General features: G+C 34.5%; 1 protein-coding gene across 1 annotated transcript in view; it reads right to left on the reverse strand.

Annotated features, from left to right (window-relative positions):
* BTBD8 (BTB domain containing 8) overlaps positions 1 to 26,211 on the reverse strand; it is a gene marked incomplete at both ends in the record, with an annotated part of 35,935 nt that overhangs the window by 4,255 nt on the left and 5,469 nt on the right. The window contains 15 exons of the mRNA XM_082003179.1: positions 1,083 to 1,222; positions 1,469 to 1,513; positions 1,774 to 1,861; positions 2,204 to 2,840; positions 3,939 to 4,000; positions 6,544 to 6,673; positions 7,774 to 7,911; positions 8,707 to 8,889; positions 12,196 to 12,298; positions 12,517 to 12,605; positions 13,190 to 13,286; positions 14,445 to 14,525; positions 16,728 to 16,817; positions 19,862 to 19,979; positions 20,850 to 21,118. Coding sequence (XP_081859305.1) covers positions 1,083 to 1,222; positions 1,469 to 1,513; positions 1,774 to 1,861; positions 2,204 to 2,840; positions 3,939 to 4,000; positions 6,544 to 6,673; positions 7,774 to 7,911; positions 8,707 to 8,889; positions 12,196 to 12,298; positions 12,517 to 12,605; positions 13,190 to 13,286; positions 14,445 to 14,525; positions 16,728 to 16,817; positions 19,862 to 19,979; positions 20,850 to 21,118 — 2,270 coding nt within the window. The remainder of the gene's footprint in view (positions 1 to 1,082; positions 1,223 to 1,468; positions 1,514 to 1,773; positions 1,862 to 2,203; positions 2,841 to 3,938; positions 4,001 to 6,543; positions 6,674 to 7,773; positions 7,912 to 8,706; positions 8,890 to 12,195; positions 12,299 to 12,516; positions 12,606 to 13,189; positions 13,287 to 14,444; positions 14,526 to 16,727; positions 16,818 to 19,861; positions 19,980 to 20,849; positions 21,119 to 26,211) is intronic.

Consider the following 26,211-nt stretch of genomic DNA (forward strand, 5'->3'; position numbering starts at 1 on the left):
TTTTATGTAACTAAAGGATTTAAGGCTTGTTAAAGAATTAAGAATGGAGATCTTAAACAAATACTAGACAAAAATACCATCTTGCATTTACATACCATCTTTAAAACTAAAGCACTTTATAGACTATACATAAAGGAATTACTTCAACCTGTAACTGAAATAGTCATCACTGCAGTAGAAAGCAGCAGCTATCTAATAGCGCACAGAAACACTGCACAGCAGCTTAGCACAGGAAGTGATGAAAACTGTATTCAATTTATATTGTAGAGGAAATGAAAGTAAGCAGAAAATAATTACATTAGTTATAATGTGATTAGAATACCAGAATTAATATGCCTGCTCAGTAAAAAAATACTGCAAGATCTTTAATGACAACAAATTGACAGGACCTGTGTTTTCTATATCATAAAGAATTTAAGATAATATAACTTGAATATTCTTCCCCCACACCAGTAAGTGCCAAGTCCAAATGGGATTAAAAAGAGCTCCATCCTTAACCCTTTGTATCTTTATAAAGCAGGTTTTCCTATCTGTGGTCTATAATGTCATTTCCCACACTTGATATAAATAACTGTTTAAATCAAGTATTGTTTGTTGGACAGGTCAGTATCAGTAGTGCTATTGCCAGGAGGGATCACCAAAAGAGGGAGGCATAAACCAAGAGTTCATAAAGGAGTCTGCAGTCCAGATCTTTGATGCATATTATAAATGCTTGACCTACAGAATTTCTGTTAACTCAGTCATGTTCCAAATGCAAAAGTACGGGGGATCAGCAGATCAAGACTTTGCAAAGCAGATTAAACAAGCAGAAGAAAAGACCAATTGGCAGCGAAGGCCATCTTTTAAATATTTTGAGTTGACACACATTCATTTGCATTTTACAACTTGTCACCGAAAGTGATACATACAACATACATACAACAACAACAGAATCGTTCAGAAGATTTTGTGAAATGCTTGTGCTAAAAGACAAAAAACAAAAAAAACCCCAAACAAAACCAAACAAACAATCAAAAACCCCCACACAAAACAAAGCTTTGCATAATAATGGCAGACCATTTCATTGCTGTATGAAACTTTACCTCGGCTCCTGGGAGAATTGGTAGGTGTATTTTGAGCCTTTTGCTGTACTGCAGAATTGCTACTCACATTCCCTTTTTTCTTCAGAACAGCTTGCACATTTTGTTCATTACACCCTTTTCCAGTTGATTTTTTTGTCAGACTGAAAAGAAATTATTATATCCATTATTTCCATGCTTAAAATGTAGTAATATTTATATTTAAACAATATATGTGTTTTAATATGCACACATATATAAACATTGAAAATGCAACCTAAAAGGTATACTTTTTGAAAAGAAACCTCTATGTGTATGTCTGTTTTTTATATTCACAATTTCACAGTGCTTCAGCTGTCTTCCTGTCCAGTTTAATCTAAGCTATCCCAGAAACAGTGAGTTTACAACACCTTTTGTAGTCATTAACTGTTCCAGTATGCAGAATTCTGAATGACCTATAACAATTTAAAAATTATTAGCATGAAACAATCCAAGACAAAAGCCAAACCAATTTTATCTTTACAGCAATGCTTCCAATAGCTAACTCAAATTGTTTTGCTAATAACATGCAACAGACAACTGTTCTCAGATTAAAAAGAACATGTTGACTTAACAGTAAGTTTAATAGTTCAGCTGAAACTCTTTTTCACAAACATACGCGCGCGCACACACACACATATGTATATAAAAAGCAGCATATTGATTTTTAACATACCTGATTGTTGTGATACTAGTTTCAAGGTCAGTCGTCTTTTTTTTGTTGGTGACTCCATTTGATGTCTTCACAGATGACTTTGTTTTCACTATTGTAAAGTAAATTCAAAGTTAATTATAGGGGGAAATGCATTGCATGCAAGTACTAAAAAAATTCTAATATATGAAGATCAGCTATTGAAAACAGCATAGATGCTAAACTTGTAAAACTTTTATTTTCTATGGCTATCAGTTGATGATAAAATAAAGTCAGTTATTAAAGAAGCAATTTAATATTCTTATCTCAAGTTAAAATTCATTTACAGGGAAAGAAGGCGACTCATCAATCTGTAGTCGATTTCTTTAAAGGTTCCCAGACTGGTTTTCAGCGTGTGACCAGCCTGGGACAAATCAGAAGGGGACTTTAAAATTAAGAAAAAAACAAAAATTACCAGTCTGTTTTTTCCCTTCCTCTACCAATTTATCCTCTTTGGGTTCCTCTGTCTGTTCACTGGCAGTCTGGATATCTACGTTTGAGTTTGCTGACTTGCTGGAAGTTCCTGCCACAATCACTGAGGAGGGAGACTCCTTCCCTGTGTTTTTTTTCAATGGTTTTGTTTTGACCTGCACGCTTGAGGTTACTGTCAGCACTTTAGGTCTGGCACCTGCAATTTTTCCTTCATGGTTCTTTACTCCTTTGCCACTTCCTGAATTTTTTTCTCCACTTGCAGATGATGTCTTTTCTGTATCTTGCTTGGTAAGCATGCTTTCAGCCTTCACATTTCCATTGTTTTCTATTTTTGTCTTTATAACAGCTCTAGCCTTTGGTGAAGCAGTTTTTTCCCCAGGTTTGGAATCCTTAGTAATCTTGGACACTAGTTTTTTGCCATCTTTCCCCTTTACATCCTCATGCTTTGAAGCCTTATTAACAGTGTTTCTATTGGTGCTGGATGTATGTCCAGATGCTCCTAATCCATCAGATTTCATTTTATCCTGATTAGTGGAAGAATCTCCCCAGCAATCTTTCTTGCCGTGTTCTGTCCAGGAAGTATTCCTTATAGCAGCAGATTCAGTAATAGATTTGTTTAGCTAGGAAAAAAAAGCATCAGGAAGGAGAAAAAAAAAACCAACAACAAAAAACCCCACACCAAAACAGAAGACGTTTATAACACCAAACTATCCATAATCTTTAATTTCTGAAACACAGCTACTTTTTAAGTAGTACATGAATCTAAAGCAACAAGATTCAGCATAGAAATTATTTTTTTAAAACTGTGTTTTAGCTCAGATTGCTGGCTTTCAAAGATATGAAAGTACCAGAAATAATTAGAGTGCCTAGTAAATCTCATGTGAAATACTGCTCTATATAGTGGATATAGAAATATCTAAGTAGTTTTTCGCTTTTATTTTGGAAGGATTACTCTGCAATATTTATTTATATTATAGTGTCTGCCAAAGTAAGAAAACTTCTTTTGAGTTGTATGTGTGTATTTTCCAAAGAGAAATAAAGACTGAATTATTACAAACATAAACCCAAAATTTATCATACATGTGATGTTTTTAACCATTACCAACAGTGTATCTACCATATTCATGCTGTTTCTCAGGTAAAGATATATACTGCAACATGGAGAATTAAGTGCATGAAATGGAAACTTTGTGATACCAGTGTCACTGCAATGTATTCATGACTGTCAGATCATGTGAAACCCATACTGTTTTTTTACCAAATAGTAATGTAGTTTTAAGTGTTAGTCTCAACTAAAGAGTTGTTGAGAGCACTAAAACATACTTTTTCGGGGTAGGGAGTATAACAGACTCGGTGCTCTTGTGGCTTGCGATAATAGCAGAGATTCATTAGCTCAGTAGCAAACCATTTGTTCTGGGAAACAGATCAGTTTCATTACATAGCAACAGGGGAATGTGAGATTCAGAACACAAATTCCTGTCTTTCATTTGAGCTTATCTGTTTGAAAATATAGCAGAGCATAGGCTGAGTCCTAAGGTGCTTCCAGTAATGAACATTACTGATTCTGCAGAAATAACAGTTCACCAAAAAATACAAATTTTTCAAAAGCAAGTTCCATTAAATAGTATGACAAATTAATATTGAAATTAAAACACATGAAAAAAATAGTTTTGTTTGCAAGCTTCTGAGTATTTTTAATGTTTGGATATAATTTTTACCTGAGAACTAGTGAATACAGGTTTTTTGCCCAGTCTTCGGTCATCACCCTTGTCAAATGCAGCTGTAAAAGGAACCAGCAGTTTCTTTACTATTTAACAGGAAAGAAGGGAGACAGAGAACAATCCAGCCTACTCAACATAATCTGAAATCAGAAAGCAGCTCTCTGCATCCTGTAATAATTCTGTGAAGGCTAATTTTGGTGACATGGCAAATGTTAGGTGGAAATACATGGTTTTATGTTCAGAACAAAAACTGTGGTATCTGTAGTGAGGTCCCATGGCCATAAGCAAGTTGTTTAGCTCTTCTGTTTCTCCATTTGCATAGTAAGACACTTGTTTATCCAAGCTTAGCTCACTTAAAGCTTGCAGTGCACTGAGACTTTTGAAAGTATACACAATTTACAAAAAAAACCTTTCAAATTTATTTAATGACTTTTAAGCTATGTACTGTAATTTATAGAATATTTATTTATGCTATTTAAAGAAGATATTAATTCCATTAAAGTAAACTATATTAGTTTTCAAAAGTGGCAAAGCTTTGGCTTTCAATATAAATGTACACAGTAAGATCATAGCGCCTCTTTAGATAGCATGCAGTGTAATGTAATGAGAGTTATCCCTGTGATTGTCAGGCAGTGAATGCCTTTTTTTTTTTTTTTTTTTTTGACTGCTGTACTCTGGGAGGGAAGCATTTTTCAATAGAGCCTTTAAATCAGTTGTGCTTGTAGAATACAAAAAGGATATTTATAGACACTGTACAGACCCAGAACCGATAAGGTTTCATTTTTGTTTGTATTAATATTTCAGCTGAAAAAAGGTTTTGCAAAAAAATGTATCAAAAATTTTAAGCATTCAGTGCCTCATGTTGAGACACTACTTAAACATATACAAAAAATGTATCTGTGTATAACACAAACAAAAATTCTGCTGAATTCTTATTGAAGGTACTAAAATTAATTTTTATATAGGTCTGTAAAGATCACACAAAAGGTATGCTGAAAATGGCACCCCAGGGATCTAATCCTTTTTCTAGCAATGACTCTGCACATTAATACATACCAATATGTTAAGACAAAACCCATATAAACTTGTGCCTAAGAAAACAGAAGATGTGTTGTGAATGGGAAAACCCACAGTATCATCTGTTGTCTTTTGGCATTTTTCTTCCTCTATTACAGCCTTCTAATTCTATATAGGTTAAATCTATAGAAGATAAACCACTACCAAGAGTCTTTAAGATGAAAGTTGATTTAAGTAATCCGAGACATATTTCACCTGAAGATTAAGATTTGTCTACCAGTATTGTGTGATTGCTTTGCCTGTAATTAAAACCAGGTAATTTATGCAAAAATTTTAGGCTGTCTGTTTACATCTAAAATGTATCTAAAATGCTAGCTCTGAGTTATAATTTAATCTAAAAGAAGACAAAACAATTTCTGGTAACATGGAGTTTGGACAACTAAGGCACACCTTCGTCTTAAATTTTTTTTTTGTATTGAAAGCACTAGTGCAAAGCAGCCTAAACATTATTTACAATAAGGACCCTATCATCCTAAAAATAAAACACCCCTAAACAAAAAACCCCACCCTTGTTTCTAAAGCCAGCTTCTCAGCTTCTGAAGTATTTTATAATCCAGAAAGAAATCAGAAACCTGTTTTATACGGTAGTTGTGAAATGTTATTTGACTATATCCCCAAATCATGCTTAGAAAGACTGTAACTGCATCTTTCTCTCAGGGTGTAATTGTAGAATAAAATTTTCATCTTCCTATAGGCGTAAACAATTTTGTAACTATTGTATCCTAGCTACTAATGTCTTTAACAAAAACGAGACCAAAATGTTTATTTCTCCTTTGAATCAAAAGTGATTTGATTTTAGAGAAGTCTTTAACACAATCTTTTCTTTTATAACACTGTACTGTCAAAGCTAATATTCAACCATAACCTGAACTCCATCATCAGTTCCACATCCTGAGAGTACTTGTGTACTTCAAAACAAAGAAACATTCAGAACAAAAACTCCTTTTTATTGGAAGTGCTGCCTATGAAAATTTTGAGAGAACACTATGCAGCTCCTTAGGGGCTCTCTGCAGTAGCATACACAATATCACAATACCAATCAACTGTGAAGTCGAGCTGTCTGCATTTACTCACAGTGCACGAGATAAGCATTACACAAGAGACAAGCAGTATTTGTACATTATGTAGAAAACGATAAAGGATAGAAACTGAATTCATAGAATGGATAATCTGCTTTGTGCAAATTTAATTCATCTACAGTGCTTATCTCCTTAAAAATGAGACAGATAATGTTTTTAATCCTACTGCAGTATTTTCAATTATTTAGAGTAGCTGTAAATAAGAACAGAATCAATCTAATGGTTTTGCTTCCTATTATATACAAGCAGGGGAGACTTCACAAAAAATTACTTACTGATTTTTCCATGTTTTCCATGAAGCATGCTATCATGCTTCTATTCTAAAATACTTCAAAAACGTAGGGCATCACAGATTTTAATTTGTATCTGGCTCCACAATACCACCTACATTTTATCTACTAAGCAGATTACTAAAAAATTCTAATGCCATTTGATGCCAGACATACCTGCTTGTATTTTCTGTTGATGGTCTGGTCTCATCAGCTTCCAGCTTTCTGTGTGACGAACAGCATAAAAAGACTGAACCAGGAAGACCCAGAGCTTATCACGCAGAGCCTGGATCTTGCACGTAAAACCCTGTGTTCAAGTAACAAATCAGCAGCTGGCGAGGCGCATATTGTCATAGCAACCAGTCATTATTCCTTTCTGAATCTACTTACTCCCTAAGCTAGATCAATGATGTCATCACTTATATTTTATAATGGTCTGGTAGATAGAGATGCTGAGATGCTGTTTTTGAAGGATTACTGCCCATCACAGTAATTTTTACAGTTCTTTAAAACAAAGTCACTCTAAGGCATACTACAGCACTAGAAAACACCACATTGCTTGTTTTTTTTTTTTTTCTTCCTTTCCTTTTCTTTCTTTTTAAATGAACCCTGTAATAGCTCTTTACTGTCAGCTGTGTCACAACAAGGTAAAATACTCTAGGGAAAAATAATGTATCCGATTAAATTTTCATTGCTTTTACCAAGAAGATCCACAATAGCACCAGATTGCAGTAATTCATTTTGCATTTATTTTTCATTCTTTGCTTGTAGCATCATTCTGGATTTTAATCAGTATGTCATATTATTAATTAATTATCCCAAGCATTACAGTCAACCACAGCTTAAATATCATTATTTAGATTATGCAGATATACACGGTATGTTACACACATGGAAACTGGCACCTCCCCTCAATCCAAAACACATGCACTCTAGATTAAGAGGCAGTCCTTGCTTCAGAGGACAGTCTTAAACAAAAGCAAATGTAGCTGGGATTTTTACAAAAACGGGGGAAAAGATACATAGAGAGAAAGCGAGTAAGTTCTCTTCCCCATTAAGTTTAAGGTAGTGCAATGCTTTGACAAGCCTTTTCTTACCACAAATTTAAAGGGATACTGAAGATCAACAGAGCAGTGGTGCTCATGGGACTTACATTCTCAGTAATACACAATAAATTTTATATAGGCAGGGTTTCTTTTTAAAAGAAGAAAGTGTTAATACCCAGTAAACAAATGCAAACATTTTCTGCATTTCCAACAGGACCTTGGATTTATGCAGATACTTTCTGAGTGACCCCAACTGCAGGACTGAGCCATCTAAGCTCAAATCACATTATCTGATGTGAACCATTACATAAAACAATACCATAATAGTTTTTCCTAAAACACCGCACATTGAAAAACCTACCATCTCCTTCACATTTGTGGAGTCCAACAACGTATCCACAGCTACAAGAAGAAAGCAGCTATTTTCATTATTCATACTTTTTTCAATTGCATTAAAAATTAGTTCTAGAAGGTCAGGTTTGCTGCTCATTGCCTGTGCCTGAGGAAACAACAAAAGGCAGTCGTTTAAAACAAAAGAGTGTACTTCATATGCAAAAGCGCAACTGAGCAGACAAGGGTCTGCTATCATGCTGTGCAGGAGGAATTCGGAAGCTGAGCATCTTTGTATCCGTTCCATAAGCCCACCCCTCTCCAGGCCTCTAGCATATCATCCTGAGGCCTCTTACTAACCCAAATTTTAGGAACACTGTGATGAATTTATAGTCACATCCAACTCTAGATTCAAAGACAAAATGTTTTAACATTTATTTTTTTAATCCTCTAAACATATTTAAAAAATGCTTTATGGGAGAAATGAACCAGCTAGACATGTTCTCATCAGGACCTGCAGCATTGCCACATTCTTGGAAATTGCAACAAAAATCAGTAGAACTTTGAGTATACTGCTAGTAGTCGTAATCATTCTTGTCGGTACATGCTATTGTTCTAGGAGTCTGAAAGCTTTTTTGAAGCTTACGTATGTACTTACCTCTTTGCAACACAGAAACTGTCCCACTAAATTCATTGGAACTTTTGCTTAATTGAGGCACATAACCTGAACACAGTATCAACCCTGCATATCAAAATATTAATATGCTTTAAAACAACACCAAAAAAAATTAACCCAGTCTCCCCTCAAAAAACTTAGCACCGCCCAATTTTTTTTAATTTTCCATAGAATTGTATTTTAAAGCAGAAGTTGAAACTATTTTGATTACTTAACAGCCTGAACTATCCAAAGTGTGATACAACTCAGTTTATTTTGAAGCATACAATAACATGAAGGCACTTTTACCTGCAACAAAATAGAGAAGCCTTCACTTTGTACTATGTGTAGGAAGTTTGCCACAATAAATGCTACGCATTCTTCTTGTAGCCTAGATGCCAAGACCACAGCTGCCTCTGTCCATTTCACCTGGGGAAGACTATTGATCAGCCGGTCACTCTCCATCAAAAGGAAAGCAGCATTCTTGTGGTTCTTAAAATAAAAACAGTAATTAGCCTGTTGCCAAGTAATCACCTAAAGAATTGCGCTCGTAAAATAGCTTCTGTTACTGAACACAAGGATCCAGTCATGTATTAATTTCCCTTCTCTAAATAAATTTGGATTTTGATAATTCTGAGCATTATACCTACCTTTAAACTTAAAGCAGAAAAAGAAAAATGTACTGCTTCTGTTTTGCCTGCTGAAGTTAGAAATAAAATCTTCAGTAGGTTTCACTGTATTTTTTCAACTGTGTGTCATTACATACTGCAGTCCTGAACAAAATAAGGCAAATGTTTACTGGAAAAACTGATCAGGGAAAAATGTTTTTGGTCACTGAAAAATGTAATAAATTCTTGAATAAAATGGATAAGTGAAAGTTTTAGGTGAGTGTGGATGGCCTAGCATTCGGGATACATAAATAGCCAAGCGGTTTCATAGTTATGAGTCCTTTTGCTTTATTTAACCGGGTCAGACATCAAATATTTGTCTTCCCAGATGGAGTTTTAACTGAACTTACCCTCTTTGTTGTCTAGCATTTCTCTAAGAAAGATTAACTGTTATGTTTATAGATACACTTAAAACAAACAAACATACTTCCTAATATTTATTCCCCTCTTCTGTGCTTTTGGGTCTTTCATGCATTGCATCAACACAGTACCTGAGGGCAACTGTTAGCAAGTTAGCAACTACTGGCTAACACAACACTTAAAAAGAACTTGCAATTTTTTGTTATCCACATTAGAATGTACTGAAAGCTCTACTCAACATGACCTAGCAGGTCACTGATAAATTATGCAGTAAGATCAGTAACACTGGAGAAAGCAACAATTCAGATAGATATTTGACACAAAACCCCCTACTGTAAATTCAGATTATAACCATGTTTATCCCATGCAAAGTCAAAAACAGGGAGGACTTTCTTCATGTACTTAAAACAAAATCTGGCTAGCCATTGTTCAAGTCTGTTTTTTAATTATTTTACTCATCTGTGGGCAAAAACAGTTTGCTTCTACGCATATAAGGTAAATTAAGGATTAAGTATATGCTGATGGTTTGTTCTTGCTCTCACTGAACTCAATTATAAGCTTTTTGACTTGTCCAGAATTCAGCCCCTCCTCACAAGGCAATAAGGATTTACTCCCATTAGACACTTAGAGTGAAATACAAAATGCCTTCATTGACTTCTAATTAAATCAGCAGTTTGTAGGAGTGACTCTAACTGAATTTTACTTCTCTTGTTATATTTTTTTCCTAGCCATTCTAAAGTGGAGCCCACTTATCTAAAAAAAGTGGTAATTTTCTTGCACGTAGTTGAGACACCAGGGATAGGTACCTGAACAGTGTTTTAAACTGCACTCCCATTTTAATGTTTCTTTGTTCATCATTATGGCTTCCCAGGGATTTTCCAATCAGTAATCTCCTTTTCTTTGCACCTTTTCTTCCTCTAAAGGGCTGCCCCACATTAACTAGGTTTTACATTTCCAAGACTGGTAAATCAAAGATCAGTAGAGTCATACTACTTAACTGGGTGTAACTTTTTAAAAGTTTTATAGCAGAGAACTGTAGCAGCAAAGAGGATCGTAAAACATACAGTAGCCCTTTAAAAATTAATGTTAGTGTAACTATGAACACTTGTAGATCAGAATGAACTGATCTACAATCCTGAAAACCTTACTTAAAACTTCTCAAATATTTAAACAATATATGACATGCAAAGCTATGTATATATTCTAGGAAGACCTGAGTATACTGATCTAATAAAATGGCAGAACACCTAGTGTCTTAAGAGCTATAGCTACTATTTTTATTCTGTTACAAATTATGTATTCTGGTAGAAGGACTGTTTGTTTTTCGTAACTGTGCATACTCTCAAACTTCTCTTGGTACGGCCACCTAGCGCTGAAATATCTTGTTTTCCAGGCTTTCACTGGAATATGCAGTAGCAGCTGCCACTCACAGCTGACCTGCTGGCCTCAGCACTTCATGGGGTAAGTGCTCCATCAAAATTGTCCTGAGAAAAAACAGTCCCCAAAAGCCTTCACAGCCCTTTAAGCAAGGGGCAGTTCTTGGCCAGAACCATTTAAAAGCACAGCTCTTGAAGTAGGGTATGTTTGGCAGTGTGGGTAGGCATACCTGAGCTATTTAGAATGGATAACAACAGTAACAGAGACACGGGGACAAGGACTTCAGCATGAGATATATGAGACCACATACTTAGCTGGCTAGAACCAAAATCATCCTGTGAATATTACCTGAGCTAGCTAGGTTAAAATTCGTGTGACTGTTAGGTGGATTGGCATACACACATAAACAGTCATGCTTGGCAGCAGCTGTATAGGTTTACCTTTAGCTACTGTACCTACTCTTCATATCTCTGTTACAATTGCATGTATTTAGAGGCTAATTTTAGACTAGATATTGAGACAGTGGTCAAGCATTGGAACAGGCTGCCCAGGGAGGTGGTGGAGTTACCATCACTGGAAGTGTTCAAAAAACGTGTAGACGTGGCACTTTAGGATATGGTTTAGTGGCTTGACAGTTGGACTTGATGATTTTAAAGATCTTTTCCAACCGTAATGATTCTGTGATTCTGTAATTACAGGACCAAATTCCTGTTAACAGGTCTAGTTCAAAACAGCTACTTTTAAGTCAGCTCTGAGGGTAGTTTTATACAGCAACACCATTAGAAAATAAATTTAGGCAGACCTAAACTGGAACAATGTAGGTATATGCCACCAAAATGAATGCTGTGCTTTGAGGGGACCAATTCAGTACTGTTATCTGAGGAAGCAGAAGATATATATACGCTGTTACTTTATTTTTGAAAAGTCAGCTTGCCTGTAAACAAATAGCTTGTGATCACTGATAGCCAGTGACCACCTGAAGTCTGAAAACAAAGTAGTACATTTTTTCCAAAATAGAATATAGGCAAAGAGGAAAAGGCCATCACAAACAATGTATACTGCTACCTACCATAGAAACTGACAGAGCAATTTGCTCTTCCTCACTATCTGAATACATAATGCTGGACTATGCTGTGTTTCATAAACTTATTTTGTATAATTATGCTGGACTTGGATGTGATTATCACTAGACTCTATGCCATGAAGCATAACCATGACATCTGCACAAAGTCTGTTTTTAAACTATTATTTTAATGGGAACTTTTACATAGTATAAGTATACTACAGATGTAAAATACTATATTCATTATCTCTTAAATTATATTACACAGCTGAATAAGGAAAAAATTTACATTGCTCTCTTTTTATACAAAACACAGTCTGTACTACTTACCAAAGAGTTAATCAACATAACAAGACAATTGTTCTGAAGTTCAGTAGGTAAACTGGCAAAGCTTCTCTCTGACAAACATTTTGCAAAATGTTTTCCTATCCATCTGTTGAAAAAAGAGCCTTTCTTAGGTAAGGAAGATGAAAAAAGTTCTATTTTTACTAGTTAGCATCAGAGATATTCTAAAGTATTGTGAAAAAAAAAAATGTTTAAAATATGCACATTTTATATGCCAAAATAAACCAAATCTCACAAAGTAAAATAATTTCAACAGAAAGCAGAGAAATGAAAAACATAAACCATAATTTATTTTATTTTACTTACTTCATGCAAGCAGCATATAGGCTTTCCACTCCCAATGAATGAGCGATAGCCATGCATTCTAGTACAGGTTGCTGTTTTCCAGGAACAGGCTAGAGTTGTTAGAAAATTCACAATTATTTTACATTCTGACCTAGAGAAGTACTGTTAGCTACCATGATATTTAAGTTTGTTTGCCATTATGCAGAATAGGGAAGTCATCTGCTTCCACACATGTCAATAAAGTAGTATTCAGCCTAGTGAGCCTAATGCATGAAAATGCTCGACTGTAAGCAGTTGTTTGTTTTTAAACTAACTTTAATTGAACAGTAATATTTTCCAAATACATGCCCATGAAATCTGATACGCAAATATACAGTATTTCCATATTACTATTACAACAATTACATATACGATAGAATGTATTAAATTATACCCATGTATGTATTGAATTGATCATGTAGAATACTGCTGTTCATCAGTTGTGGTTTACAAGCTTCTATAAATAGGTGGATGATACCACAGGCTTTATTCCCATCATCAATCCTGGTGAATTTAGCAATTTTACACATAAGAATATGGTCTGTTGATTTAAGCTAACACCTTGACGACACAGCTGTTACAATATGTTGTGTAAGTAATGGAATGAAAATTCTTAGGCTTTCCGGTTCACAAAGTAGCATGAGAATTGACATACCTTTTGGAAAAAATTGCAGTAATCTCTTTTCAAAATGTAGATAGCTACTTCTTTCAGTCCATCTAGTCCATACATATCTGCAATGCCCAACATGCGACTGAAGAGAAAGCAGTAGCAACAGGAATCAAAAATAATTTTCATACATGCATTTTACTTACAAGACAATTTATGTGGTAATTTCACCTCTTTATTCAGTCAGAATTTACTGCAGAAAAGATTGATAACCAAGTGTGAAACTTGCCAAAGAATAATCTTCAAACAGGAACATGTATTGACTTAATAATCTTCCAACTACCGGGTCCAGTCTATGTAACAGTAAGCCTCAGCCACTGGCTGAGAAATTGTTTAGAAAACTCTCAGTTTCTCTATTTTAAGGGTAGCAAGTGAAGAAATTTGTGCCAGCAGAGTTTTAGCATTTTGTACGTTTTTCCCAAGGATTACATAAAATGTTATGGATGACATCATATCTGAGAATCATGTCCCTTCCAAATACTAAAAAGCACTGCGAACAAACTGTTAATTATTTTACATAATAATCAATACCATAGTTTTGTATTCTATATCAATTCATTACCTAAACATTGACATTGGGGGAATGTTACAAACAATTCCATATTTTTATTTTAGATAGATAAGCTTTGAACAACAATTTCTAACATTAAGAAATTGTAGTGGTTTAATATTTAGTGGCAGAGATCAACAGCTAATATATAAATGGTTTCAGGGAATAATTCACACGTTTCAGAACTTACTTCACTAATTCAGGATTATGCATAAAACTGTGATTAAAAACTATCCCAGAAGAAAATGCCAACATTTATATTGGTTGCTATATATAATCTTCTATGGATCTAAGACTAACTACTTAGCCTTCGCATCAACTCAAATGATTATTTAAAAATAAATTCCAAATATTAACTATTGTATATTATCACACATTATACATACTATTCTGAAAACTAAAATGAAGGTACAGGTAAATTGGGAATTATTTTGTTATAAAAAACCCTCCTGTTTTTCACTCTGCCTATATAATACTCAAGTAATGTCTGGCCATCTTTTCCAATAGCTGCCAAATAAACAGGATTTCTTCAACAGCTTTATTTTTGGAATTTCCTCAAATATGTTTAAGTGTAATGATCATTATATTTAACATCTTTGTCTTATTTATGCTACATGAAGAATTTTCCTTTTAGCTGAAAAAATACAGAACAAGCACAAACTACAATTAAAAATAATAAAAGCTAACATATACCCAACATCAACTTTGTCTGGAAAGTCCAGAATACCTCCATATATAAAATGCAAGATGACACTCATTTCTACATGGCTTATGCTGCAAAAAAGAAAGAAAAAAATATACAAATAAAGACATGTCCAGAACAAAACCCACCACTTTTCTTAGGCAAAGGAAGAAAAGGTCAAAAGGCTGATACATCATCTAGCCATTCTGTGAATGGAAGGTAAATGGTCTGATAAAAATAAAGCTATTTTCAAGATTACTACCATGTAAAAATATCTAAATGGACAGTATTTTGGGTGAATTTTGCTACTCAGTAGTCTTGCTGGAACTTTGTAATACTTTAAATCTTTGAAATTAAGTCATAAGCAGACTAATACTAGTATCTAGATTATTTACGCTAATAATATACAGAAAAGTTTTTTTCATCTCCCAGCTCTTTACTAGTAATAAGTCAATTATTAAGCAACAATATGTTTAAAAATTGTTTTATAATAATTATTTTTAATTCTTGATTTTATTAATATATTTAAGCTTTTCCCACAATAAAAATACATTTAATAGTTTTACTACAATGCTAAGAAGGAATGTTGCATCTCAAAATACATAGAAAAGGTCTTTATGCCTAGATTCAGATTAAGAAATAAGGAATTTTTACAGAATTATGTTTGCATCCTTGCATGATCCCAGCATCTTAACAGGGAAAGGCTCAGAATGTCTGTTTTTAATGGTGGACACGATCTCCTGAACAATACATTATTGTACTTACGTACGTGTGCCTCAGTGTGCAATGCTAAGAACCCCCAAGTGCTGTGTACATTAGTATAAATGGAATATAGTCATGCAGATTGAGCTAAGACCCTTTAAAACATTAGACATGTTTAAGCAACGGACATTGATGACTAAAAACAAAAGGAAAAAAAAAGGTTGCTAAGAAGGAAAATCACCACAGTTGTCTTTCTATGTATTAGTACACAATAGCCATAAAATCAGCAAGAAAGAGTTTCCCCACAGTCTTGACAGCTGTTATCTTAGGTAGAATTTTCATTATTTCAGAATAAGCCGTATGTACTTTATTTATAAGTGTTTAGAAAGACAGCATGGAAATCTGCACCAAGCAGAAAACTGAACTAGAAAAGGTAAAACAAATGAATATGATTCTTAATAACCAAAATTATGAGACACAGGCGTGAGAATATACTCATATAAAGATTAAGTACTTCTCAGGATTAAGTACTTCTACTCTACTAACACACAGGGATTTCTGTCTTAGCCATACAGAAATCAATTACAGGGAGAGAAGTGTAAATACCAGAGTAATTGTTGACTTTCAGCCTCTAAAACATACTATGTATAGCATAAAAGCTAAGGAAGCAATTAAAAGTGTATTGTTTTATAAAGATTAGGAAGTTATAACCAGATCAACAGAAAACCTTCCTGGTTTTGCAGCAATATTATTACGCTGACGGAAAACTAAGATTATGAAAATATGGGAAAGTATTACTTGGCCAAGCAATTTTATATTAACACAAAGCAATTATATTTTGCAACACTGTAAGGTACACAGTTCTTTCTAAAGAAAGCTGAGTCTGCCAACGTCATGCCTGAACTAAAAAAACCTAACATGTGTTATATGTATTATAAGTATCAGTATTAATTTGCTTTTAAAAAAAGTTAATATATTTCAATTGATTTGTCTGATACTGAAGGGAACTAACCTGGCAGTCCCCAGTTTATTTACAAAGTTTTAAGTATTCATTTTACACTAACAGCTCCATTATTTTCAGCTCTCACACAGAAAGCTAATGTCAACAAGTACACTAGTCAAAATTGTTTTAGTGTATGATGTTGAAATATCATTATTAAACACTATTTAAGAAATGTAATTGTTTATTTGTCTTTACATTGTAAATACACTCTTATTGTACAAATAGGTATGAAAATAGATTACAGTGTTCAGACATTTGTAATATTTCTCATGACATGTACAACATGAAGCAAGAGAATAGAATTGTAAAAGATGTGAATACTAAAACATACTCTACAAAAAAGGATTAGCACTCTTCTGCTGACGAAAAAGACTTCCCATATGAACCATCTGACAATATTAATAAATACACTACACACACTGTTTCATACTGAAGTCAAAACAGTACTCAGGGAATGTATCAGGTTGAAGAAATGTGTCAAGGCAGATTAATCTTCAGTGCTCTATACACAGCACAGTTGTTACATTATTTCCAGTGATTTTAAATTGCCTACCTTTGCTCCCACACGACTTGCAAAGACAACACTTACCCTTGAAGAGTGATGTGCTCTTGGGAGCTTTCAGCCCAACTTCCACTCAGCATAGCAGCAAAGTAACTAGATCTGGCACATAAAATGGCCCTGAGAGAGAAAAAGTAAATATTCCACTAGATACAAATATTTATTATGAGACTCTTTGATAACATTGACTTAAATCTTTGCCCTTTATGCATTAAGGTACCATCTGTATACTGCATGCCTTTTCTTCCAGTATGTTTGGAATTTCAAAATACACTAAAGAAAAAAACCAAACAGTATTCCAAATTTCTCAGTTAAAGCTTGTTTCCAGTATGACGTTGACATTCACACAGGAAATTATCATCACAAGCATTTTCCTTTTATTTTACATATTCCTATATATTTATATAATATAAAATCGCAAGTTTATTTCTTCTGGTTTATTTAGCAAATAACAGTAAATCACCTGAAACTAATAATAGTTTATACTGCTCCATTTAACCAAATAATTATATCCTGAATCTCTTTAAATTCTTTTTACACTACAAAATGTGTAAATATTAAAATAAAAAGAGAAGTATAAAACTTCTCTTATCTGAAATTGGTTGGCCACCTACCAGCACATCCTAAAAGTCGAACAAACTTGTACCAACATATGATACAACAATATGATTTACGTTTCCAGTTACTTCTGTTTAGACTTATTACCATTGTATATTTAAAAGGCATAACTGGCCATAAAGGAGCTAATTTGACTTACTACTACTTCCATCAAAGGCAATAAAGAAACCCCAGACCCATAGTCTGTTTCGTTGAGTATCTCCACCACTATCACAGTCTGCAAAAACACAAATTAGAAGACCTTTGCACAGGAGCTTCTTAAGGTGGAAGTGGAAGGGCAAAAAGGAAGAGAAGACATTGGATGAAAACTTCTTTATGATTTCAGCCTTCCAGATTTACGCCAGTTATAGTGTTATCCTTTATGTACTGCAGCCATAGATAATATTCTCATACATACAATTTTTTCCTGACACTTACTAAGCATCCTACTATTTATAGAATTACTTTATGTCATGTATCTCCTGTGGCAGAAAAAGCAAAGTCTTACATTAGGCATTAGAATCCTTTCTTTTACATATATTTATCGGCTCTTAAAATATTTCAGAGCACTCTCATTTTGCGTAGGAAAAAGTAAGAAGAATGCTATTTATGGTCTCTTTTCTAGGCGTTATATATTCTGGAATCTCTCATCTCTCTTCTCCCCTCCTGCTTCAGAAGTCTCAATATTTTAAATTAGGAACATCTCACACATTCCTCCTGCGATTCATCCAGCAATAATAATAATGAAGCTTTTACAGAATGTTTCATATCTCCATGAAATATGCCCACATGTAAATGGGTATTATATGACAACTTTGATTATTTGAAGTTCTGGATAGACACATGATCTTGTTTTTATGAGATATAATAAAACAATATCATGGAGATATGAAATACACTATCTCCAAGTTTGTCATCCTCTTCCAAATGAATTTTAGTAATGAACAGAACTAGATCAACTGCAAGGGCATGGTTGAAGTGGGTATTTCAAGGCCTCATTTTAAATAAGACAGCTACTCAGTAGAATACGGACAAGTATGTATTACCTAACTATACATTAATAAAATTTTAACTTCTAAAATACATGGAGATACATAATGAATTTGAAGTAAATTTATCTGTGCTTTCCTATTGTCATGGTTTGTGCCACAAGTTTATTACTGAACAAATTGACTTGCTCCACTCGGAGCTCTGTAAGAATGCAACACAGCACTAGGAAAACATAACTTGGCAATTCTCTCAGAGCACTGCTGCTCATGCTGTGAAATCTACTTGAAGTCCATAGGACTTCATGAGAAAATAAGGAATACTGAGATAAATGCTTGGAGAGAGTGGGGGCTTAAACTGTCTTCTGTTTGAGAATGTTAAAAAAAACCCTTAAAATAAATAAATCACACTGGTGCTTTCATGACACTTAAACTGAAAGTTAGATTTCCCTTATTCACTCCCACTGTTCACATGATGCAGTATTAAAACAAACAAGTCTTGTGCCTGTTTCAGAACATCCTTGTTTTCTCTATGATTTACTGCCATGTTTTTTGATGTTAGTTAGAATAGATACATTGCTCCAGGCAGTAAGTGGCCTAAATTAAAGCAGCTCTGCTGATGGAATCTTTTTCTTTGTGCATTAAAGTATTTGTTTCTCAAAGTTATAGACATGAGAACATTTCTTCATGTAGTGTAGACCGTAAGAAAAAAACATGCCTAACTACACTACAATACATTCTGGAAATTTAGTATGTATCCTAATTCTATTATCTAGAAAAACCCAACAAAACAACACCCCCCCCCATTATGACATATCTTCTGTAAAGATATTTGTAATGTCAGTAACATACCCCCCCCCCGATTCTGTGTTAAGAAAATACTAAAAATAGTGGTGGTTTTTTATAATCTCTCTCAGTTATTGATATACTCAAAGGGAACAAAATATAGGCTGTCTAGTTTGCTATCTCAAGTGCAAACACTCATATCACAAGTACAAGGAATAGTACTAATGCTTTAATTTGCTTTCCCAAGGTACAGAAGTCCAGTATGCCAAAGTTCTTAAAACAGTCTTGGACTTTACACCTATTAAAGGCTGCTGACAATCTTTACATCTACACGATGGAAGCAATGAAAGTAAAATCAGATTCAGCAGAGCAGAAAAAAAATAAATTACTACTACAGAAATTTTCTACCTGTATAGTAATTTTATTCAGTATTAATAGCTGAATAGTTTATTAATATATTTTCCATTTTCTTCAGAGAGCATAGATGATTTGTAATAGGTTAGGAAAGAAAACCGACACAGTATTTATATATGAGTATATACTTGTTACATGAGTTTACAATGGCAATCTTAGAAGTGCTTAAAAACATAACTGTTTTCACCATAGTTGCCATTAATGAGATAAATAATTTTCATTAGTATCAACGTATGGCCACTTCACATAAGACCTAAAAACTATAATGGTTCACAGCTAGATAACAGCACCAGCAGTAACCTATTACAGATACACAGTACCAGCAGCATTTTATACTGGAAGAATTTTGGTTGAAAAACTTTAGAGTAAGTACTTATGTACCTGTGAGCTTGAAAATCTTTGCCTTCTATGCAAATATTAATATCTGGACAACAGCACTTCTTGTAGAGCATCATTAAGTCTTCTCCTAACACAGATACAGCTTCTAGTTTAGAATTACCTGCAGATGGGGAGAAATGGCATTACTATTGACAGTACACAGACAACTTAACACATCTGAAAAGAAGAATCTGACACAATGAAAATTTTTAAAGTTGCATTTTAAGCTAGAATTTTCCTTAAAAGGTTTTCCAGACTTTGCATTTTACTTCTCATTTTCACTTGAGATGTCGGAAATTTGACCAAGCCTTCATATTTGCTATCTATAGAAAAAGTGCATAAGATTATGTAGCTAGTTAATTTTTTCTGCAGAGATCTGGTACCTCTGCATTAAAGTAAACTGAAGAAGTTCAGGGTCATGTAGTGCTACAAACTTCTGCCGAACAGTTTAGTTGCTTGATCCGATCTGACTGACACAGCTGTAGCAGCCAGCACTTCTGGTGTAGAGTTAGTTACACATTTCCTCGTGTTACTTATTTCATTCATGGCTGTAGTAGGGCAGATTCTGAAAGATTCCAAAATCCTCATAAAAGAACAGTGGAACTAGTGTAATTTGCTAGAAAAGGAAAGGAATGGAGAGATTCTGCTCTGTGGAAGTCCCATGTGGTGTGGACTCAAGTTTGCTGTGTTACAGAGAGAAGACAGGACACAATGCTGATAAACATGCCTGATGCCTGGCAAGTCCTGTCAGATTTATTATGCTACACATTGGCTGGAAACCCCTCCTGCCAAACTTCTGCAGCAATTCATTTTTTCAAAGTGTGAGAGAATGAGGTAGACCATAGCAGAGAATATCCATGTAAGCTGTGTTAAAAAAATAACTTTAATCTTTGCTTGCATTTTTACATCTGTATAAGTCTTTGGATAATTATTTAAAAGAAAAAAAAAACAACAAGGAGCCAAACAAACGAAAGTATAATTCCAAACCTACCTGTAGTGGCTTTGTTGCTTTCTGCATCAACGACTACTTCTGGAATATCCTCTTCAATACAAGATGAACAAGCAACTTCTTTCTGCACAGCTCCACTTGGAGTGTTCTGATCAACAGGTGTTGTTTTGCCATCTTCAAGACAATTTACACTTGTTGCAGTGTTCTGAAGAGTTGCAATGTTGTTTTCTTGTATTAATTTGGGTTCCAATACTTTTTTCATCATAGCCAGCTCCTCAGCTTTAAGATTTTTATCAGATGAATATATAAGCCTAGAAGATGACACTAAGTTTACTCTTGTAATTTTCAATTAATCAAAACAAAACAAAAAGACTTTTTTTTGTCTAACAAAATTAATGACCAGAAAACAAAAGCTAGACTTTACAGTGCTTAATAATAATGACCCCCCCGCCTTTTTAAAACTGTTTCTCTGGATAACTTCTGCAATGCTTGAAAAAGCATAAACAAGCATTACAAGTAAAATGTAGTATCAGGTTAAAAGGAATAAAGGTTTCTCTCACTTTGCTTTTTAATTAAAGAAACTTTTGTCTGCTCTTTATAGCTCATCTACTATAATCATCTGCTGTTAAAAGCAGAAGCAAGCTGTACCAATAATGACAGATGACCTATCTATAAATCTTAGTATGACCAAGAAAAGGCAGTTGATGGTCCTTTAATAAATCAAATTTACAAACCCCCAAATATAAAAACCTTCTAACATCAAGGTTAAGTACAAAACCATAAGAATGGTATAGAGATATAAATGAATGGTATTAGAGACATAAATTGTAATTTCAAAGGAAGTGATGGAAAACATGAAAATTTGCAGTAAGATTACCCAAGGACTTTCACTTTGCCCATATAGTAATTCCAGCTTCCCACTTTCCCATCTGTTTCACCAGCTTATTTTTAGCTCACGATCTGGAAAGGCTAACAAAAGCCTGCAGTCTGTGACTGCAAAGATCTCGTATTTATAGAAAGATACTGCACTCCAGCAGCTTAATGGAGCCTTAAAAATTCAATGTGAACTGATAACATGCTTTATCAGTGGTTTCATACCATATAGATGAAGTTAGCAGTCTAACAGAAGAGCTACAGTTATTTTGGATTTAGCAGAAATGTACTTGGAGATCTGCATTTAGTCACCCATTCCATGGCAAAGAGGCTTTCTTGTTAATACTGGGAACATAGTAGTCTGAGTATGCTGTTGGAACACTGTCCTCTAAAGGGGCAGAGAAAACATACATAGAAATCATCTTCCTTCTTAAGTCCTGTATTTAAAAGATTGAGTTAGGTAGAATTTTTTTGTCTGTGTGATACAGCTTCTCACCAAGAGAGAATGACAAGAAATGACAATGTAGAGAATGGAATTTTAGTACTTTATTAGATTTTTGAAAGCAAGGGCCAGGAAAACGTGTGACAGGAATAATAAAATTTCACATTGAAAAAGTAAGATTAGCGGACCATCTTTACATGGGTTTTTACAGTGGTTGGACCTGTATGTGCTTTCAGAATACCTAACCTGTGAACTTGGCCTGATCATCTACTGCTTTTCATATTTACAGTACTTTCCAACCCAGCATAACAATAGCATGAGGCATGAGAGAAAGACAAGTAATAACATGCTGTATTACCAAGAGCAGAGCCACTGGTTGCTTGCTGGAGCAGGGAGACTCTACAATTCTTTAGAAAATTCAAGACCTTGACTTCCACACATTTTCCCTGTTAGCTACGCTTCTCAGTACTTAACGTGTTTTACGGCTCTATGGCAGTAGGACTCAAGAACAGAAATTCAGAGTAGAAACCAAATTAACTTAGAGATTTCAAAATTCCAGAGAAGTATTCTGAAGTTTTGTCTTCAGTTGTTTCTCCACATTACATCTTCCAAGAAATGTCACTTGAAGTCATACAGACAATGCCACTATTAGACAAAATCCAATCGTTCCCCCTTTAATCCCTGCATCTTCAGCAGATGTAAGCAAATACAACAATTACAGAAGTAACCTGGTAACACATACTGAATGTGAAAAACTGCAGGAAGATCCCTAGTAAGAGTGTGTTGAAAGAAAATTGCCCTTCGTAACATGTTAGGTTAAATTTGCACTGGAACTTTATTTATCCACCTTTCTGTTGTGGCGGAGCTGTTGCATATTCAACATGTAAAGACAGTACAAATTGAGGGAGAAAGAACATTAATGACAACAGAGAAACTGCTTTGCCATAGATTTATTATTTTAATATCCTTGCTTACTTTCTGCCAGTAACTGAAAAACATATCCATAGGGAATCCGATAAGCTAGGCAATGAGGCAACAATCTCCTGGGAATCCTCAGGGTATTTTCAGATAATCTACATAGGAAACCTCAGGAATGCAATTCTATTATCACTAGGGCTTAAGTCAATAAAAATGGCACCTTTACCACAACTAAGAGCTCTGTAAATAAAACAAAAAAAACCCCAAACATTATTAAACCACAACTAAGTAACTGCTTTCTAGATCTGAAAAAAATGAAGACTATTTGAAATAAGTTTTCTCCTGTAAAAAGTCAAGGAACCTTACTTATTTCAGTTAATGTTTAAAATCCAGCCACAGTCCTGGATTTATTACTTCCAGAAACTCGAGAATATCTGTATATTAGAGTCCTGCTTAATACACACTGTAAATTTACTACTTTGAAAGACTCATGGAGGCATCCATTATTCTGCTTCACAGACAGCAATAATGTTTTTAGCACATCTTTTAGAAATTTTCCTTTATCTCAGCTAAATCCCATTAGATGTTCTTTTCAGAATGGAAGATTCTGCAGTTTTCTGAAACCTGTTAATGAAGACTTTGCTTGGTAACACCCTTTATTTTATAGGGTCATTTCTAAAGGCAGAGTGAAGTTTTCTAGACTGTCTTCTACAGAGTATCAAATGGCGCCTTCCTGCATAAATAAAAGCTAAGGAAATCTTTCATCCACAGCAAATGCATAGCTCAGACCTTGGAGCTCAAATGTTTTAGTGATAATGTAAAACCATCTCTTTAAAACTCAGTTGCTGCAAGAAACCAGGACCCTTACTGTTGCAAAGCTCTTGATTAGGCATCATTCAGTGTGATACCTTAGTTTACCAAGTTAAAGTGCAGAAGATTACAATTCTATAAATTTATACATTTCTTCTTTAAATCAGATAAAGGTATTATTAAGAGGTCTTAGAACTTGACCAGTTTTGAACTGAGTTCAGTATTTACAAGAAAGCAGTTTTCACAGTCATCTGAACAATCTAAGGCAGCATAAAAATGTTTTACTTCTTCCAACATCCCTAATGATGATCAGGAAAGTCCTAGATTGTACTCACTGTGACCAGCTTCCTAGAACATATAAAGCAGCATGGAGTTAATTTGTTTTTATAACAACACACAGCCTACATAGACATCTCAAAATGCACTTTCAAGAAAAACATATACTTTGTGGGTAATTTGCAAAATACTAAGAAAATGCTAAATAGCCCAACTAAACTTATTTTTGAGCATCTAAAGATTTCATTCCCAGTTTTGTTTTTAAAGGTGTCCTGAACTTTTATCTCCTCTCATTCCAAATCACTTAGGCTAAATTCTTTGGGAAGTTTCTCAGCCTTAGAGCTCTCTTTAAGGCCCACCTAGTTCTATCAATTGTAGATGCATGACTCCACACAGTCTTGAAAACCACACAGTCTCATTAGAAGCACAATCATGCAATTCTGTTCTCAGAACAGCCACAAAGCCAATACTGACTAAATCAGTAAGACATTTTTATGCTCACTGAAAATACAAAAAACATGATCACAAAAAAAGTCCTAAGCTAATGTTTGGGTCAAAAAAGAATTTTGAACTATGCTTCACTTCTTTGGTCCCTCAAGTCAAGAAGTACATTTCCTTACTGTGGGCTCTACCCACTGTCTGCAAGACTGCTAAAATCCCAAATAAAAATGTCTTATGCCACTAATGACCATGGAAACAATGCAAATAAGAAGGGAAGGGAGAAAGGGCAGGTTTTATTTTAATGAAATACCATAATTAAAAGCATGAGAAACCCATTTTTGTTGTTATTTCTGAGAACACCACAAGTCACTGGAATTAACACCATCACCAAACTCACCAAACTTTACTGAAAGCTGTCAGGACAGGCTCTCCTGTTGTCCCTAAGTAGTTGCTAACCAAATAAATAATTAAAAAAAAAAAATCTCAACACATTAGGCAACCTTTCAAATACTCCCTACAGCAGCTTCCACTTGCTCCGAGAAGAGTTCTTCACAAAAAGCCTGCTTGGAGAAGGCAGTTACCTGCCATCTTCTGCATACCCAGGTTCTTAAAGTTACACATACACGTACACACGTCATTGATGTCACTAGAGAAGTGCTTTTGAGTTCTTAGACACTCACTGTTTAAACAGACAGGATCTTGTACATGCTGTTATGGATATGTTGTGTATATGCCCAGATTTGCAGAGCATTAGTAAAGAGACTACAAAGCAGGACTGAAGAAAAGCCATTAATGCCAGGGGAGAGGATTTTTTTTCTATACTAATATTTTTTTCTATCAGCTAGCAACCCAAACTGATTGGTAATGCTAACGTCTTATCAGAAAATCAGAAGCTTCTCCATCGTAAATAGTATGGATAGCATGAAGCTGTCAGCACAAAAGTCTGACACATGAAAAGGGGAAATTCTGCTGTTCGACTGTGCTTCAGTTTAATTGCCCTGAAAAAAACCCCACACAATGGTAACTTTAGAATAGAGGGACAAGTACAGATGCCCAAAACAGGATACTTACTTGGTAGTGTAGGGGATTATACAATTAATGCAAAGAGACAAAACAAATTATGTTTTTCTTTTACTTACAAGTTGTACAGATGCTCTGTGTTGTTTTCTATAGTAACTTGGTATAGCACATACCAGAACTTAACAATGTAACTAGATTAGCACTGAAATATCTTCTGTACACATGTAAAATACCATATAATACAGTTTTACTTAAACAAAGCTATGTGCTATCACAATTAAATGCCCCCAAAAACCCCAAGATCTGTTCACTTTTGTTAATAGAAATAACACTGAGAATGTAAGAAGTCTCTGAACCACTCCTTGCCCATGGTTTTAATGCACTGATGTCTTTAGCAAACCCAACTGCAGCAAATACTCTCATGTACTGCATTTAATCTCGGTGGACTTGCAAAAATATTTCAGCAATACACCTATAGCAGTGAATCTTTGTTAGTGCAAGTTAGGCATGTCATACAAACAACTTCAACCTACCTTAATCACTTAAGATTCTTCCATTTCCCTTTAGATTTGCTAAAAGAACCATCTGCTTTATTTTTGCAGCTAAGATGGTTATTTTAGCTTA

The sequence above is a fragment of the Phaethon aethereus genome, assembly GCF_964289735.1.
Source record: "Phaethon aethereus genome assembly, chromosome: 8".
NCBI lineage: Eukaryota > Metazoa > Chordata > Aves > Phaethontiformes > Phaethontidae > Phaethon > Phaethon aethereus.